This window comes from Sparus aurata, chromosome 18 (genome assembly GCF_900880675.1).
Source record: "Sparus aurata chromosome 18, fSpaAur1.1, whole genome shotgun sequence".
In the NCBI taxonomy this organism is placed as follows: domain Eukaryota; kingdom Metazoa; phylum Chordata; class Actinopteri; order Spariformes; family Sparidae; genus Sparus; species Sparus aurata.
Window position 1 is genome coordinate 5,315,392 of NC_044204.1, and position 20,454 is coordinate 5,335,845.

Here is a 20,454-nt window from a genome sequence, read left to right on the forward strand (position 1 = left end):
TTACTGCACACAGATTTCATCAGAAGATGTTTCTATACCCTGAGGGGGAGTTGAAAAACCAGCAAAACAGAAAAAGAGACATATTTCAGCACGGTTCGATTATGACAGCAAACTCTATTTGGCCTGATTTTATCACAGCCCTAAGTGCAACAGCAGACTAATGGAATGCATTATGATATGCTGAGAGATTGCAGAGTATCCTCTGCAAAGGAAATTCTGATGGGAAAACAGGAAAACTGCTGTAACCACCCCAGGAAGGAAATGTCAGGTTGTAAAACCAAGTGTCTCATCTTATCATAAGCAAAGGAAAACTATGTACATCTGACTGCTTCTGACGAGGAAGATCGTGTAATATGATCCAAAGCTCAAGAAGCCACTAATAGGTCTTGTGGTAAAAGATATGATCTGCAACGAGCTGTTTAAACTCAGAATAAGCGCAAAAGACCGATTGAACTAGTTTGCCTAATACTCTTCTTCATAAACGGCACCATATTGATGTACTGGCCATTAATCAAATAAGCTGCTGTTGATCTTTTTAAAGGAAAAGTTTGATACTACTCTCATGTCTGTAAGCTAAATACGAAGCCACCGCTAGCAGCTAGATAACACAACTGAACACATAAACTGGAAATAGCTCAGTCCGTAGGGACTTGGCTTGGGGACTTGAAGGTCGCCGGTTCAAGTCCCACCCGGACCAAGAAAGAATGATGTGGACTGGCAGTTGGAGAGTGCTTGTTCACATCCTGGGCATTGCCGAGGTGCCCCTGAGCAAGGCACCGACCCCTTACACTGCTCATTGGGCGCCGTAGCATGTGTGGCTGCCCCTTCGCTCATCTCCTCTACACTGCATGTGTGTGTTTGTGTGTGCGCACCTGTGTAATGTGAGTGGAAAAAGGAATATCCCAATTTGGGATTATAATAGTATATCAAAAAAAATAAATAAATAAAAAAAATGGGGAGAACCAGCCTCTAAGAAGCTTATATGCTTTTTTGGTCGGGACCAGTAACTTCCTTAAGTCGTTGCTCATTGTGCAGCAAAGAATTATGAATAAAGGTCAACAACTAAGTAGAAACAGAACAACAAATCTAAGTTCTTTTTTTTTTTTATTTCTATTAGCTCAAGGCCTGGTCAGATGGAATTTTAGGTGACCAAAGTGCCCGTCAGTTTTGCAGGAGAGCCCTGAAGCTTTGAGTTCAGAAAATTCAACTCAGAGCAGAAAAGAACATGATGTCATTGTAAAAACTTATGATAATAAACCTTGAACTGATCAAAATTGAGTCAAAGCTCCTAGACCAGCTGGTCGCACCTCCTGTAACCTCTACTACAGATTGCAGTTTCCTTGTGTCCAATGCACTATTTAGTATAACCTCTCACTTTTAATCTGAGTCAGAGTTACCTCTCAACCTGTACATGTTAATTGAGAGCCTAAGTGTAGAACAAGATGACAAAACAATTTTCCCATTTTCCCCTTGTTAACAACAATACCCCAAACTACAGGATACCAAAAGGCCACAACCACAGTCTGTTCACCCTGATACTGTCTGACAAAAAACATAGAAGTATCCCCTGCTGTACCACAAGACCAACAACTTATTTCCTTAGACTGTGAGACTCTGGAACTCATCTTCAATGATCTATCCAAAGACAGCTTTTTATAAATAATTTTGTTTTTGTGAGTAACATTAAGGGACCATAGTGGTGTTATGCATTCCTGGTTGTTTGATATATTGAATCTTAAAACTACAAAAAGCGAGACCACAGTGTTTTTACCTGTTTCCTCATCAATGGTGAACACTCCGAGACCTGAGCCTTCATGGATATGGTACCTGACGACTCCATCTCTGCCCAGATCCTTGTCTGAAGCTGTGAGCGTGACCACTGATGTCCCCACTGCTGCGTCCTCCATCACTCCAGCTTCATACACAAACTCTGAGAACACAGGCCTGTGGAGGTTCTCGTTGACATCCAGAACCTGAATCTCCACAAAACAGGAGGAGGAGAGGGAGCGAGGGAGGCCATGATCGACAGCCCGGACTGTGAGGTTGTAAAGTGGCCGCCTCTCAAAGTCTAGCTCCCTCTCCAGGGTCAGGCCACCCGTGGAGATGTCAAGGTGAAAGATCCCACCCTCTGTGTTCTTGAGGTTGTAGCTGACGAGGCCTCCACTGCCCAGATCCAAGTCAACGCTTTCAACCCAGACGAGGAGTGTTCCCACAGGTACATCCTCAGGGACTTTTATTTTGTAAACTTTGGGTACAAACTTGGGTGGGTTGTCATTAACGTCTTGCAAAACCACCACAAGTTCAATCGTAGAGAACAACTGAGGGCCAAGCTTTGCTTGGTCTCTGGCTTCGATCAGGAGGTCATGCCTGGGTGAAGATTCTCGATCCAAACGACCCGTGACCATCACCTCACCGGTCTCTTCGTCAATTCTAAACATGTCAGTGGACGTTAGCAGGGAGTATTGGACATTACCACTCGTATCTGCGTCAAGATCTACTGCACGAGCTGTAAAAATAATGGAGTCCACCTCAGTGTTCTCAGGCACACGTATCACATATCTGGGCTGATCAAAAACAGGAGGATTGTCGTTGACGTCGATGACATTGACTGCAACAAACTTCCATGCAGATGTTTGTAGAGTTCCCAAATCAAAAACAGTGATGTTCAAAATGTAGAATTCTTTGCTCTCTCTGTCTAATGGACAAACTAACTGAAGGTCTCCAGAGAAAGTGTCAATGGAGAAACAGCCATCCTCGTTCCCACTTGATATGGCGTACACCAGCATACTATTAAACCCCGAGTCAGCATCTGTTGCCTTGAACTGAACGACGGTGGAGTTCACTGGAAAGTCCTCACTGAGGTCGATTGAACTCGGGAGGCTCAAATCAAACTTTGGAGAATGTCGGTTAGTGATGTGAATGTCAGAGAATGTGTCATCCTCTTGGCTGGTTAAAACCGGTTTGATAGACTCTATCAGTTTATCAGTCAGCTGTTTGAAAATGCCTGTTTCCTGGCAGCGGACCATAGCATCATCACCTCTGTTAGTGACAGTTACCCTGACAACTGAAGCTTCCGAGCGATGTTTCCCATCAGTGGCTACAACTCCCAAAGTGAACGAATTCGCATGCAGGGGGATCGGTTGCTTAAGGATGACGGCTCCTGACACAGGATCAATATCAAATACTTGAAGCTCGTTTCCTGACTCGATGACATACCTCAGCTGCTGCAGCTCATCTGAATCAATAGCTGACAGCTCAACGATTGTGTGGCCTATGGGTAAATCTAAAGGTACAGTGGTGTTGCAGCCCACCCTCTCAAACAGAGGGATGTTATCGTTGATGTTGTTCAGGGTTATCATCACAGGGCACTCGCTGACCTGGCTGAAGGGGCTGCCACTGTCTGATGCCCAAATTCTCAGGTGATACCGCCTTTTCATCAGCTCGTAGTCCAAGTGTTCCAAGGTCGATATGACACCTGTGAATGGGTCTATTGTGAAAGGTAATGGGCTTGAGTTGGCAATAGAGTAAGTCACAAAGCCGTTTTTGCCTTTATCTTTGTCTGTGGCGGCTACTTTCAAAACACTGCTGCCAACAGGAGAGTTTTCATCCAGTGTGGCCTCATAAGAGGAGCGGCTAAACTGTGGGCTGTTGTCGTTTTCATCCGTTACCTCGACCACTATGTGAGTCTCGGCTTCACCATGATTGGCCACAACATCAAACTCATAACGATTCTTTGTCTCATAGTCAAACTTTTCTGTTGTGATGATGATTCCTGTTTTGGGATTTATCTTGAATTTAGAGCTATCTGGATTATTTTTGATAGCAAAGGTAATGTTATAAGGTAATGAGGTGGCAGAAACCTTGACAACATGAGTTTTAGGGGGTGAAAGCTCACTCAGTGTGACAATGTAGGTGTCTTCAAGAAATGCCAATGGGCTAAAATGATAGGCCGGAAGGTAAAGCCGTTTAATTGGAGAGAGTAAACTCGGGACGCTCCTGTCTTTAGCTTGAAGGGACAGATTCAGTCCAAAAGGAGTTTGAGACCAGATAATCCTCTTTGTAGAGATCACTTGGAAGTCACTGCCCTGCTTCCCTAAGGGGATTATCTCAAAACACTTGTGGGGATCCCCTCCAACAATATCAACGGATTCCACAGGTTTAACCCCTGCCTCCACGTGGACATTGATAGATATTTTACCGTCTGTGGAGACCGTGGGTTCAGGGAGAGGTGTGATAACCGGAGAACTCGTGGACATCTTTTGTACAGTTACTGTAACCCTGGCAACATTACCAAACTTCTGAACACCAGATATCTTCTTTGTCCTGTCCTCAGCTAAAACAGTAAGGTCATATCTGGTTGATCGAGTGTGATTGAGCTTCTTGACGAGGCTGACTGTGCCTGTGAAAGGGTCGACGACAAAAGGATGAGCTCTGCTGGTGAAAGAGTAATAAAACTCAGCGTTGCTGCCAATGTCAGCATCTGTAGCACTAACTCTGACCACACTTGACTTAAGTTGAGTGTCCTCCTGGATGGCCACATTGTACGAGGCAGGATAGAAAAGAGGCTTTAGGTCGTTTGTGTCAAGGACCTGGACAAACACCTTTGTCTTTGCCTGAAAGTCAAAAGTGCTTTCAGTTGCCGCCACAGTGAGAGTGTAAGTGTCCCTGACCTCCCTGTTGAGGAGTGCTGAATTACTGCTCCTTGTTTTGATCCTGAGAAAGCAGAAATCCCCAATTTTAACAGCCTCTGCTTGGAAAAGGCCGTCCTCATCACCTGAGACGACATTATAGTTGATTTCCCAGAACTGATCTGTCACTTCAATGCCCATCTTCACCGGCGTCTCAATGTACGTCCGCGGGGCAGAGTTCTCGTTGATGGTGGCGTTGTAGAGATGGTGTGTGAACCTCAGCGGCGAGATGTCTTTTCCTTTTCCAATTGCCCCCTGACATCTGAGCACATGCAGGAGGACTGCTGCAAAAGTAAGGAGCGATTTCCCAAAAGCTGCCATCTTGAATACCTCCATGAAGACCTGTGAAGTGGAAGGAAAAAAAGAGACCAATAAATGTCACTTTATACACTATAAATCAGGAACAGGACAAGCCTTTAGGGGAAAAAAAACAAGTAAATAGTCTTTTATATCTGCAGAAAGGCACCTAATACACATAAAACGTGTACTATGCTATGTTGTAAATAGATCATCATAGATCATTTCCCCTAAGCTGCACAAAGACAACGAAATGGACAGAATACACAATGACATAACAGCAGAGGGAAGGTCTGTGGTGAGGTATCTGACTCCTGTCCCAACTTGCCATGACCAAAAAAACCAGAAGGCAAAGTAAAACAACGCATTGTTTCGGGACCAGAAAGCTGCCTCTGAGCCTTTTGTCAGAGGCAGACGAAACACTTCCCCATAATTATTCCTTTGGTGGCCAACTACTAGCAAAACATACGCATCAAAATTATTACTTCTAAGCCTTAGTCATCACAGAGCTATGAATTTGTAGTTTGATGACTTGGTAACATACAGAAGACAGTGGGTGGTTCAGTCCTGATCCAAGTGTTAACGGCTGCATGTGTACTGCAGGCCTGTGCTGGTGATTGCTGTATGTGCATTAGACATCCCTGGAGGCGTGAGCCACCAAATTGGCACTTTAATAAGCAGCAGAGGATCAAGACTGCACACTGGTGGAATAGCAATATCTCTTTTTATGAGGAACACTTGGCCACAGCGGCAACATGAAATGACAAAAATAGACACACAGAGAGTTTGAATCACAGTAAAACTGAACAGATGCAAACAGCTTTGATCGTTCAAAACAATTATACTTCTCATAAAACGTTTATTGTACTGCACTCAAATGCCTAATTACATGCCAGCTTTTCTTTTAAGCTAGGCTGTCTGTTTAGGTTTAATTAATTAGTTCAAAATGGATAGACTCACACATTAAGTTAAATCTAAACGTATCCATCTTCTACAAATGCAACTAAGTGACAGTTAAATACATGTTTCAGTTTCCCTCAAAGACGACTCACAGTTGAGAAAAATGTCTCGTCATATTCCGGTAATACTTCTTTTAACTAATCTATGTTTTAATCAGGGTTTTTCATACTTCAGTGTTGTAGCTCTGATGGCAGAACTGGTCTTATCAAAATGCCTGGAGGGATTACTTTGATTTTTAACTCTATGGCTAAGCTAACCGTTTACCTGTGTGCACTTTCAGTTTTTGAGTCATTGGTGACTGATAGTGAAAAGAACAAGTAGGGAATGGTTGCGAAACGGGAGAAAAGTATGCAAAACGCAAAACTGTCAGTTAACACCTGGCACTATCTTTCACAACAACTTTAATTAGAAAAAAAGTACATGGAGCCCAGAAACTTGAACTTACTTAAAGGAACACTTAACTGTTTATGAAACAGTCTCAGTTTAATACTGATGCCTCTGTATGACCTACATAAGCAAACAGGATCATCAGCGAGAAGATTGGATATTCCTATAAAGTAATGCTGAGTTATGGCTGAGTGCTCTAAATGAACTGAGGAGTCGCAGCCTGAGGAAAGAAGCTGCTCTGTAGTCTGTAGTCAAATACTTCTCTGTGCTGACAGACAGCAGCAGAACAACTGGTTTATTTCATTTCGGCCTTGCTACTGAGCTATAGTTTGCTGTTGGCTTATTATAATGAAGGTATCACTTTAATAGGGAACTTTGATAGCCTCAGCTCAAAAAAACTATTATTACAGAGCAACTGAACCCGTTAGCTCTAGGCTCATGCTCAAGCAGTAGCCGATCAAAACTAGTAGGCATCGAATGGCAGACTATCCCCTAGTTAATCAATTGCAGATGAAAAAAAAAGTATGAAATGCTTAAATGGGTCACCAAATATATCTGGGCAGCCTTCCTGATTAAAACATATGTGTGGGAAACACTGACAGGAGGCAGTGGTGCTCAAATTGCCCTTTGTCCACATGCGCTGCCAGAATAAGCATAAAATAGGATTCCTTGTAGCGACTATAAATTAGTTAATATGTTTTTTGCTTAATGGTGGACATATTTTGGCATCATTCTGTACACTATTCGCAAATCAATGGACACAGTACAGGCAATTCTGTATCATCAGTGTCTCTGCATAAAACCATTAATAAGCAATTTACAAATCAAGCCCTTAAGGATGAATACAACTGCATATAGAGTAACCACTGGTGGAGAGAGAAAAAAATAACCTGTGATCTGTTAGAATGCCTTAATTCAGCTGTGACACATGTTTGAGGCAATTCTGTGCTTTCTAATTGCAACCAAAAGCCCAAATGTGCACAAGAATCATGGAAATACAAGAACTAGCATGCCAGCTCAGATTTCACAACAGCCAGGACTGGCAACAGAAAGAACTGGAGGGCAGAACACTTTGCCCTTCACTGCCATTCTGACAGCCCAGCCAGAGCTGAAGGCATTCTGCACAGAACAATCTAGAGGGCAAAGATGTTGCTCCCTGAGATCGGCGATGAAAAGATCTCTGTCGTGCTTCTTCCTCTTTCACTTCTCAGCAAAAATAAACTTGTTCAGGTAGTATATGAGAGAAAATAAACCCTTTGACCTAATTGTTTAGCTGGTGCCACAAAGTTATGAATTCCAGTGTCATACATATCTCACAATTGATATGGGTTTATGAAAACAGCCCTCCATGTTTAAATTATGTACTCAAAGTTCATGTGTGCGTCTCCAGGTAGACTGGCGCTGGGGGTTTCAGTGGAGGGTGACAGGTATGTGGGGTTTTATCTCCAGTCAGGGCACTTGGTGACAGATAATCAGATTACTACAGTCAGGGTCACTACTTGGCATGTTATCTTCTTCATTTTCGCGGCCAGATTAAATTGGTGTAAGAATAATCTAGTCTGGGGGCTGGGTCCTATTTTAAGCCAGGGACATTTCAAAAGGTGGTACCTCTTGTTGTTCTCTTTAGTCCAAAACATCCATAGATATACCTCACAGATTGCATGTTTTGCTGCATGGACGCATGCAGATGTTGACTGTTTATTTTGTGCGACAGTGCATCCAGCTCCAAGATTTGAATACACGCACATACATCAAATGTCACATTGATCTCTGTCTCAGAGCTATGGATCTATAGGATCCGCATAATGAGGTAGAGCGTAATCTTCTGTGTAATAATTACAGGTCAATCATGGATTTTGTCTTTGGAAAACACTTTAAAATGCTTATTAAACAAATCTGTCTGAATTCATATCTCTCAAAGAGGGATTCAGCAATTCAATCTAGGTTCTCCTCGAGAGTAGAGGTGTGGAAATTCCTCAATTCTAAAATGCATTGCGATAGGGACGTCAAAGATCTTGCATCGATGCAGAGACAGAGCATAATCAATAGTCTGCAGCTTAGGCTGATTGTCCGGCCTCACCTGGACAATAAAGTTATATTGCGACGTTGCTCCCAAACTTTGAATTGAAGGCGGACATTAGGCTAACGTTACTTATGTAAAAGGGCCGGCGGAGGGGAGTAGAGATCATCTGTGAGTGATAAAAAAAAAAAAATATACATATATATATATATATATATATATATTAGTAATTTTCAAACAGACATCTTGGATTTTATGAACTTTGCTGGGAAGCAGGAACTGGAAGAGACCCATGCTGAGCGTGTCTTCTGCCCCACAACGATTACTTATCACAGCCATAAATAATAACTGTTACAGCAAGCCCAGCTAATCAGCCGAGATCTGAGGAGGCACTGTCAACTGTGCTGTCCAACTCTGAAAGAGGTGTGTGCAGCATAGTCTTAAAGCTGAAAACAATATTATTGTAGACTGTTGTCATTTGACAATTGTAAGTACTTTCTGAATAAAAAGGGAATTTAAACAATGAAAGAGTAGCCATGTGCAGTAATATAGATCATTTAGGAAGCCATTTGCTCAGATTAACCAAGAATAGTTATGCACTCAAATTGTTGACAGCTGAATTGTAATTGAATCAAATCGTAACGTGAGTGAAGATTCACTCTATTCAAGAGTATTCCCAAAACCGGACTTCCTGTCTGTCGTTCAGTTGGAATGACACTAATTACTTAAGTTTTCTTTTTAATGAGGCTCCTAAATGACTTAGATTATTATTAGGTTGTCCGTTGCAATCAGTTCCACTTTGTTTCTAATGATTATGTATTCTCCTGTTAGTGGTTTTTTAAACACTTACTACTTAGGTTAATTTTCTCAACAGAAATGTTCTCAGCCTCCTTGCAAGGGACTACAGATGTAAATTAGCTCATAGCTAATTCTGGTACAGCTAAGACGCTATGTACTGTCCCTGTCAAATAAACAACTAAAATAAAAAAAATAAATCATGTTCTTCCCCTGAATGGCTGCAGATTGAAAAGAAAGCAAACAAACTACCCAATTAGAGTGTTTTATCAGTTTTCTATTGAATGTAGGCTTAAACTGCAGTTTGTCATGATTCATTGATAAAGCCTAATCTATCACAGTTTCTCAGAGCCCAAAGCAACATCTTCTAACATTTACTGCCATAAATGACTAAGAAAAGCACCAAATCTTCACATTTAAGAAGTGATATGACATTTTACTTGAAAAGAAGTATTGAAGTATTCATTCAAAATGTATCCCCCATTAGTATTATTGAAAGTAATTACAAATGACCCAGAGCTCTGTGTAATTTGCTCCGGTTCAGGATAAAGAGCATCGGACACTATTTGGCAACATCATAGCTCATAAGAGAAATCCCACCACAAATATTTGAGCATGTAGTGTTTCTGAAACAAAGCTAATCAGCAGCTAGAAGAGGGTGATATGAGTTTGAGATGAGGATGGATTACGTTCTGATTGAAAACACAGAAATATAATGAATTTCATTTGAATCTAATAAACGCTGCAGCAGACATGTAATGAACCCCACAAATCAGCATTACTGGCCTCATCATCACACTCGTTAATACTCGTCTCATACACTGCAAACGGAGGTAGTTACTGTGGAGCTGCACCTTTGGATTGAATGCTGGACCTCATTTAAACCATATGAAAAATGGGCTGTGAAATACAATTTGTATTTAAAAGAAATAAACCTGCTAAACCCAGGATGCAGGATGCATTAGGGGGGACTTGTTTTGCACGTTGGGTGGCAATCACTGACAATGTTTAAATCCCTGAAAAAAAAACCCAACAAAAAAAGTGTTACTGTTGCAAGCTTGTTTACATTGCATTGAAAGGAGTCAGCTGATATGTTTTGGGAATCTGAGATATCTCCTGGGCGCCTCCCTTTTGAGGTTTTCTGGGTACAACCAACTGGGAGGAGACCCCAGGGCAGACCAAGAACTCGCTGGATGGCTGACATATCCTATCTAGCCTGGGGACTCCTTGGGAACCCTCAAAATGCTGGAAAGATGAACATCTAGAATACCCTGCTTAGCCTCGTGCCAATATGACACAACACCTGACAAGTGTAAGTAAATGGACTGATGGATGGATGGAAGAAGTAATATGCCGAACCTGAATGGAGGAGAATGCCGTCTGAAAGTGAGACGTATGCCCGCACACACGACCGTTGAGTAAGACTGTAAAGAACAAACTGTGCCTCATTCATTCTCTTTTCCTAAACTATAAACGTTCAACCATGTCAGTCTCTCCTGCAACTGACAAGTATTTAGAAAATACAACACTGCTGTGAATTGCCATTTGTGGAAAATGCTTTTTCCTGATTCGGCTGCAAAACTGACATGTCAGTTTAAGTTTCTTAACTTACGTCAATTAACTTAATCTGAAACTGACACTGACAAGAAAAGCTCCTGTTTCCAAACATCCAGTGCTGCAGGGCAGAAACCTCAGGCCATTACTGCTGCTACTGAGGTCAGCGCCCACACACACACACACACACACACACACACACACACTCACACATACTCTCACACCTCCCACCTGGTGTGCGTTCCAGGTAGCAACCTGCAGCCACATGTTCAGCTCCAGCTTCCCGGATCACATTTCAACACCCCCATGGCTCCCAGGACAGACTGAGAAAGGCATTTTTCACTCCTCAGCTCCACTACCTGCATCTGTCGATGATGTCTGACTGAGTTGTCATCCTCTGCTGGAAACCCAATAATGTGGAAATCCACAGCAGACCCACACACACAGTCTTAATTGCAACTCAGGGAGATTTTACTGCTTCATGTTTGCCACCCATGTGATCATGGCTTTGAAAGCTCTTTGAAACATGTTTGGCTTTGGCTTTGGCTCATATTTGTAGTGTACTGTTCATTATATCTTTACTGTTAGGGTGGACTGACAAGTGACCTAAGAGGTTAATGGTATTCCTCCTGTAGGTACCTGTGACGTAGTTTTTATCCACTGATGGCAGTGACTGCAATCACTGCTATTAATCATTCTAGGATTACATCCCCAACAGCCATTTTGTTTACATTTAGTTTTCACACTCAGCGAGGTGGAGTTACACTCATGCCACTCCTCGTCTGACAGCTGATTAGGATAAAACCGCCAAACGATTCAGGCTTTTTTCGACGTGCTTCAGACAAAAACTTGATTCTTGAACTCTTGATTTTAGGTTACCAAATTTAGACCTGGCTCGGGACTACAGACGAATACTAGCCTCTTGGCTAATTCTGGCATATTTACAGTAATGTTAATTAGTATGCACTGTGCCTGAGAAATAAACTCAGTTAAATTAAACAAACAGAATACACTAGAGACCATCTTGCAATGAGATAACACCAGCCGCATGCCTGTCAGCATGCCTACATTCTGACCCATGCCTACTCAGTAGTGATTAGTGCAATATTACATGAGACAACACATCTTCGAACTCTTTCTGTGTATGTTCCTGACACTAAGAGACACATATTTTGCGATCATGACAAACAGACTCACAAAGTTTAAACATTACCAACCGAAACTGTTACTGTTGGCAACAGTGTAGCTCAGGCTGATTAATCACTGACCCCAGAAAAATACTGTATACTGTATAATCAAAATTAAAAGTGCAAAATTTAAGAAATTTGATTGTTGGGTGTCATTCGCAGGTTGTCAAACAATGATGCTTTGGGTTGGTAGCTGGCCCAACTATACCAACCCAAAGCATCACTGTTTAACAACCTGTTAATGACACTCAGCCATCGAAACCATTTCTAGAATTGCTTATATGCAACTTAATATTGGTAAGGGCTCAAAAAAAAATTGATAAAAACAGTGGGAGGCCAAAACACATTTTATACCTTCACCTGGTTTACTTTTCACTTTTCTCTTATTTTGCGAACTCTTTTTTTCCATTAAGTCATGTTAACAAAAAGAGCTTGTGCAAATACCCATATATGCTGTCCCATAAAATCAATTTATGGTATCTTGTACATGCGATTAACTACCATACAAATGAAAATACTATACAAGCATGCGTATAGATATATACCTTTACTTGGAACATGTGTACAAGAAGTTCACAGATATTTACCTGGATCTACAAGAACAAGGTCTTCATTCATATATGTCCTTGTGTGTGAACACAAGCATGCACATATATCTACACAACTAAATGCCAACAATTAGCAGTTATCCCTCGTTTCCCTTTCTTGTGGGTGATCTACACCTCCCACCCCTACTCCAAACCCAGCAAACCCCCCTCTTGTGGCAAGAGATACAATAACTAAGAAACTTAAGAGAACTAAACCCTAAGGTTTTTGCTTTTGCACCATAAGACCAAGCAAAAGAGAGCTATGGGGTCAGAATATCTAACAGCAGGTATCAACAGTGATTTAATTAAAATGTTAAATTTTTTGCCAAAATATACATAAATCTGGGGCTGCAACAGCAAAAGCCATCACCTCTCTATCAATTAATTCATTCTTTTCTTGTCTTGGGACAAAACTAATTGGTTGACCAAAAAACCCCAATGTTTATCTTTGAAGCATTTAAAGCTAAACAAATTAATTAGTGTTAGAAATAGTAAAATCAATAAGATATAAGTTCCAGCTATTGGTGTGTCAGTTCTTGCTTTATCATTTTTTAGTCACTATCCACTTACTCATCAGTCCTATCTGTAACTTACTCGTAACCACATGCAGCACTTCTCTCATTGTGAAGGTCGTCACTCATTTCCTGTGTGATGGCTATTGCAACACAGACAAGTTGAATCATGGATCCATATAGCTGCCAATCTGGCTTTGTAAACGCCCCGGGCATTTTATAATGGGAGGGCAGGGAATGTGGTTTGATCTGAGAGAGCCAGCAGCACTCAGCAGGTCCCGTCAGGCCCATTGGCATACAGGCAATTATCTCCATATGTTTGTACAAAGGTTTTTTCACCATTAAATGCCGGTAAATTGTAATGGTGGAAAGTGGTCTTATGAGGGACTTAAAGGATTTCAGGGTTTTCCTTTTATCACGGAAAACTATACCGCAATATCCCTCCTCCTCCTCCTCCTGATCGTATTCATCCCATCGACCTGTTTCCTGGGTTTTGTGAAGTGATTACACCCCCCATTCTCCAAAAGAAAGGAGAGCAGACGGAGCTGGCGGGATTCAGCTGAAATATAATATTGAAGGTTTTGGATGTGGGTGTTTCAAAGGAATCACTAAAAACCAGACAGACCTCTCCGTAGATGAAAATACGGGTTTATTTATCCATCAAACATTTTTCGACATCCTTGCAGAAAACAGCCTTTAGTGTTTATCCTACGGTGCAACCTCAATGATAACCCCCACAAGTAGGTATTTATAGGGCATATCTAAAAACTAATTGCAATCATTAACAATAAGCTGTTCCTGGATTTAGGGACATTTTAATGTATTTTTAGATAACTCCTCCACTGATGCATCAATAATTAGTATGAGCAGTTCATTACTGGCAATATAGCATAGTTATAACGATATAAACTCCCTGAACGTCTTTATGATTATATAAATATGACATATATATTATATTATGTTTTACTGAATTTATTCTATTAAGTATACATATATATATATTTAATGAAGGATCATCATATTTATAATGAAGGATTTAATTATTCATAAATTCCTCATCACGCTGTATGAATGCTGATGAGAGCAACTGAATGTAGCTGAAAGCTCTGTAATCTGTCTAGCAAGTGGGAAATGAGTAGTTATTTTTTGTAAACTCACCCTTCAAGCTCAACGTGTCTTCATGAGTTTGAACACATTTATTAAACATTTAAAATCATCTGTAAATGATTGTATGAGGGTATGAACAGTTAATCAATGTTAATTAACAGTCAATGTTTTATTCATGTTTATGTTTTATGTCATTCATTACACGCACAGTACGTCACTTCAGCCACTAGGGGTCTGTCAATTAAAACCACGCAAAGAAAAAACTTTGCTGATGAAAATCTATGTGATATGACTTCACGTTCACCAACATGACAGGTGACCAATACAAAACATACTTTGAGTAAACTTTTGGATTTTTTTGGGTTTAAAACATTCAAAATAATGTAATGTAACACAACTCAACAAAATACTGGTTGTTTTTACAGATATAACTGCAGAAATGTAACATAATATATCTTTAACATTTTACTCTAGGAGCTCAACTGATACTGGATGTTTGGAGCCAATATTAATACGCGTGAAAAACTTTTGATAGATACATTGTTATATACACACAGAATTTATACATAAAACTGTTGACTCATAGATTTGTACATAATGGAGGCATGATTTTTGACAGTTTAACAATGACCTCCTAAATGACATCAGTGCACTGAGAAAGTAAACTTCACTCAAATGTGATAATTAGAAATTATCCCAAGAACCTTTATCTGCATAACTCTCTATAATAAATCATATTTAATCCATATCAGCGCATATCAGTAAACACAGAAGCAGATATTGATATATCTGGACAATTCCGCTGGGGCTTTGTTTTACAAAAATACGATTGACTTACATCATGACAGCCGATTACAACTATGTTACAGAGCGTTACATACATATAAAGTGTCTAAATCGTGCCAGAAGGTGATACATAGGGGGACTTAAAATAAAGTGTTGGCCTTTAATCTCTCTGAGGAATCACGTCTGTCCCGGCTTAGCTATGACGACGCCAACACATTTTCCTGCACATGAAATTAAACTTACTTTCAGACGACCTCTCATTTGCATAATTGCAGAGTTCAATTTCCTCTCTATCTATAAAAAACATCCCTGGTCTGTACTTTGGTACAATCTCACATGGTAATGAGTCTGTGCTGCAGTATTAAGCCATGATGGATGGGGAGGCTCTGCCCGATGTCAGTCTATTAAGTACAAACTCTTGTATCCTCGTGAAAAAAACACTCAGAATTTGCTGACTACAAAGCACAAGCGATGTCTCGCTCCTGTTTTAAGATTCACAGAGTGAAATAACCTGAAAATGTCAAATTGGACAATTAAGTGCTACAACAAGGTGTTACAGCAGCTGGTCCCATTTACTCTCTGAGATGTGCAGGTCTTTAGCATTTCAGGCCCTGTTCAAGTTCTCTGGGGTCTGACAGAGTGATTCTCAGAAGTGATAAACGACACCAATGAGTCAGCATGTTGCAGAAAACTGGCAAACTAGCAGATGAGGAAGGTTAAAGATTTGTTGAAGAAAAGGGACGGCATCAGGTGACCTTTTATTTTTCGTCAATCTCAGTCATCACAACTATCATTACAGTCAAGAATCAATATTCAAAAGCTGAGGTTTACCATTACCAAACTATGGGTGCACACCACGATGGGGCTTGGAGCCTCTGGAAAACACCTGAAGTAGGAAGCACAACCATTAACAACAGTTAAGGAGAAATTTAAAGCTACACTTACACTGCAGTTTTTGTTAGTGGTGACATTTATAGTTTCCTGCAGCAATTCTAAATAGGGACATGCATGATTACTCGATGAACTGTCGCAAACTAGTCGGCACTAGGTAGACTGGTCAGTTAACTAATAATGTATTTATTAATATACATTTAAATTACATATTGAGATAATTTACACTAAAAAGTCATGCCTTCAAGTCAATTGTTGCCTTACAAAAACAAGCATCAAGCTCTGATGCTGATGAAACATGTTAAATTGCTGAAAAGTCGCCAGCATGGGCCGACCAGTGCCAACGATGCTGGACACACCACAAAAACTAGGGCAGACCCTTACTGATAGCACGTCAGTAACAGGCCTAAGAGCCTGAGAGAGAACAAAGACTTTTGCAGGTACACTTCTCCCTGACATCTCCCTCCCAATTAAAATCAGGTGTTGGAGGGTCAGAGGTACGGCTGGATGAGACTCCTTTATTCCCCTCTCCTTGCTCTGACTTGTTCTAATCGATGGAAACTGCCTCCGAGCCCTCTGCGCTGCTCTCACTTTATTACTTCTTCCTGCAGGACTGTTATCAGTGCTCAATGACTCTGACTCTTAACCTCTGCACAACAATCTCCACTCAGCAGTGGACTCCACTCTTCTCTTTTTGTTTCATGCATTAGTGTCGGACTACATTATTCATGGGACATTATTCCTATATTTCAAACAACATTAGTATCAGAATTGAAGGATTGACTTTTATGGCATGGAGCCAGTTTGAGATGTGATCTGCAAAAGCTCCTTCATTCCAAGTCTAATCTAAACAGATCTAATCTAATCTAGCAATTAAAATTTGGATAAAAGCATCAGCTGAATCAGTGAAAACGTAACTGTTAATTCCTTCAGAATGCGGTCTGCAGAAACTCACAGCTGGTGCCTTTGCAGTAGTGTATTTAAGTTCAGACCTCCTGGATTGTGTGAGGGTGGGGTTACAATGCTAACCTCTGTCTGGAAGGGTTCAGGGGTTGGGAAGGGCGCGGCCTCCAAACTAACCTCTCTCACACCCACAGCTTGACGCCAAGCCGTGGATGCCTTTAACTGGAGCTGTATGGATATATTGGGATGAGCTAACAGGCCTGAGCTGCTTTGGTCTGAAGGTACTTAACCCTGTCAGGACTACAGCAAACTCTGATGAAACTCAAAATCCCTGAGAACAGGGTCAGAACTGTCACCTTCAGAGGTTAAAAAAGGCAGGTACAGCAGCAGTTTCTTGCTCTTGTTCAATCTTTACTCACTGTGGTCCCATTTTTCAAAGCAATATATAAGTCCTGCTCCTCTATGGAAACAGCACAATCATGATGTCAAATAGGCGGAACTCAAATGATGTCTTCTGTATTCTATAACAGCTACAATGCCATTAATCTAAAAAAAATAAATACATTTCAATCCTGAGTTCATTTGTGATTTTGATGAAATATCATTATTTTCCTGAAGTGTCATATCAGGCTATGATACAAAACATAAATTTGGTAATTCTCATCAAGAAAACAAGCACTGAAAGGCAGGATATTTACACTCTTTATTAAGCTGAAATCTTCACTGTAGCTGCTAAGCCAAAGGCATTAGTCCTGTCTGAACTGGGTGCACAAGTCGGAGACATTGTTGTTTTTTTTTGTTATTTTTAGGAACACTGTTGCAACACCGTTTTGCTGTGTAGCTCCACAAATGTTCTGTGGACTACAAAACTTCCCCCGACCTTCCATCAACATGGAGGGGTGTAGATAATGACTGAAAATTCATGACTGGGTGAACTGTTCCTTAAAACGAGGTGTGAATGGTAGACAAAATCTCTAATAGTAGATAACAGAATCAAGCAGGATCAAGCAAGAATCAAGGTCAAGTATTTGAATGCCAAAACATCAGCTAGTTTTCACCAACTGAGGCTTTTTGTCTCAGAGAAGCTCTTTACATCTTGTGAGTGTTGCTGCTGTTGAGCTAGGATTCAGAATAATTCTTCAAGCTTTACTCCACAAGAGCAGAACATTTTACTTTCACAGCATCTGTAAAAGCTGAGGTGGTACACCACTCTGGGCAGTCATAAAAATGTGTGAAGTCATGAAAAGGCTCTGGATGATATTCAAAGAAAAAGTGGAGACGGAATGAGAATAAAATTGCATTGGGGCCTGGCAGTTATTTGTTTAACTGCTTCACACTCATATTATAAAAGTAGACCCTTGAGAAAAATAGGACTGCCTGAATAACTGCAATAGAATATTTTATAATATTACTTGCACTATTATAATGATATTTATAGTTCTTCTCTATCACACCATACTGTACAATATTGAAAGCTGCTGTTTTTTCTGGGGTGTCTCTTCCCAGCGCTGCAGGGGTTAGATCGTGTCATGGGTGGAAGGTTGAGTGGAGTGGTCGGGGGTTTCCTTTCAAGTTAAACTGCTCTTCCACACACACACACACACACATACACACACAGACTCACTTACTCACTCACTCACACAAACACACCCAAAGGGTCACTCAGGCCTCACAGCAAATACAATAATTACAGGGAGGGTCAAAAATGCCTCAGCAGTATTCCCTGTTAGCAACTCAGCCAGTCTGAGGGTTTGCTTCAACCTCACTGTGAAAGATGAGTAGTCGGTGGTGGGATTAAAAAGGTGTGAGTCTCTTTGGGGATGCATGTTTGTTTGCATTAGGGTGTGTTTCATATCTATCCATCACTATTCTTTTTTCATGGTGTTTTCTTGCTTTTTTTAAGTCTTTCTGTGGCTACTTTCATAACTTTCTTTGACTTTCTACAGCTTACACTTACTCAGACAGCAAGTTGGGCCATAAAACAGTTGAAGAGGCCAACAGCCTAATTGCATGAGGGTAATATCCATACATCCTTTACGGCGGGCAGTTCCAGCCTTCCTTTCAGTCAAGTCTGGACTTTATCTCAGCTTTTTCAAACAGCCGTGTTATCTACACTGTCATTAATGAGGCTAAGCTTTTGCCAAATTGCCCATCAGATGATTTTGAAAGCTCTCAGATCAGACTGAATGGTTTGCACGTGCTTGACTGCAAAATTGCCGCATTTCTGTAGAAACTTCACTTGATGGGAAAACTGACTTAATCTTACTTTGACAAATTATACTTCCTTATCAGAGATACGGCATTTCTCTGGGGTTCATAAAAAACAATTATGTACCGATATGCCGATATAATTAAAGCATCAATTGAAAGAAACATCTAAACACTATAAAGCTTCAAACAACTTTGAGGTCAAATGGGGTTCAGGAAAATTAATGAGTGGTTCTCTTTACGAAACAACTACCTGCCCTTTTCTTCTATATGTAAAGTCACTTTTATAGACATGAACTTTCAGGTTATCCTGGCCTGCCATCCTCCATATAAAAAAAAACATGCCATCTCAACTGGCTTCATTGGGAAGTGACAGGACTCAATGGTCACTCTTTCAGTTAGAGAGAAAAACTAGCTCAAGATTTAAGACAAACACTTTTAAATTCCTTTTTGTGCTGTTGCATTGCAAACATTGTGGATACTGAAAAAAACATGATTGTGCAATTCTACTCCACATAGAGAAAATAAGCTCCAGGACAAGAAATTAAAAAAAGAGGAAGCAAAGGGAGGGACTCTTTGACCAAAGCTTCAAACAGCAAGAGCTCAGCTGCATGCATTGACATGTGCCTCTGCTGCTCTTTACCTCCCCTCCCATGTTAACGCTCCAAGCTAAAACTGTCAGAAACACAAATCCTTCATGAAACTCTAATGACAACTCATACACACAGAGCCATATATGCACACGCTCTCCCCACTCTGAAATAAAGCAAATTTCTTAATTGGTGCTCAAAATGCGTCATAATGCACCGCAAGGAGCTCAAAAGCACATTGTTAGTTCAAAATTATAACTAGAAGATGATTCAAGAAGCATAATGTGCAAAAAGGTCAGGTAAGGTTTTTCCCACATTTGTCTGATTTATGCGTTTCAAGAAGTGTTCTCCATCTGAGGCACTTTTGTTTATATGCACTCCTGGGCAGTGTTTAGTAATACTGTTAAACTAAATAGTGGTGTTTTTGTTCATAAATAAACATTGTGGAGTGGCGTGAAGCAGCATGCAAGATGAGCGACAAGGAAAACTTACCAGGTACAGTAAGGTGTCTGTTCCAGGAGTATCAGTCTCTTCTCCCCTCACACTCCAGGGACTTTAACAATCCCTCGACAGGCCAGCAACAACCGGCGTACTCCCATAATGGTCTGGTATAAAGTCCATGAAAACAGAGAGAAAAGATACGGTAAAAAACACACATGCAGAGTTGTAGGAGTGTGTGTCAACTGCCGCTAACTTCAACCTCAGCGCCTTCGAAGGCTCTGAACCAAAGTGCTGCTGAGGCACCTCAACACTCCCTCAGGAGTCCCATCTCCACCCACTTCTCACACTGTCCCTCCTCTCTTTGACACACAAACACACACACAATGACACACACACACACACACACACACACACACACACACCTTCCATCTGCCCAGATTGTGGGCTGTGCCTCCAATCCCCCCCCACTTTGCCTGTGCTCTCAAGCCTTTGGGCCTTGGCCAGGACTGTGCTGTTAGGGTATTTGGATGACTGTGTCTCA

General features: G+C 41.0%; 1 protein-coding gene across 1 annotated transcript in view; it reads right to left on the bottom strand.

Moving 5' to 3' along the window:
* fat2 (FAT atypical cadherin 2) overlaps nt 1-20,260 on the bottom strand; it is a 115,882-nt gene extending 95,622 nt beyond the window's left edge. The window contains exons 1-2 of the mRNA XM_030395786.1: nt 19,965-20,260; nt 1,772-5,032 (exon numbers count right to left, since the gene is read on the bottom strand). Of these exons, the coding sequence (XP_030251646.1) occupies nt 1,772-5,024 (3,253 nt within the window). The 5' untranslated portion in view covers nt 5,025-5,032; nt 19,965-20,260. The remainder of the gene's footprint in view (nt 1-1,771; nt 5,033-19,964) is intronic.
* Between the last annotated feature and the right edge of the window lie 194 nt (nt 20,261-20,454).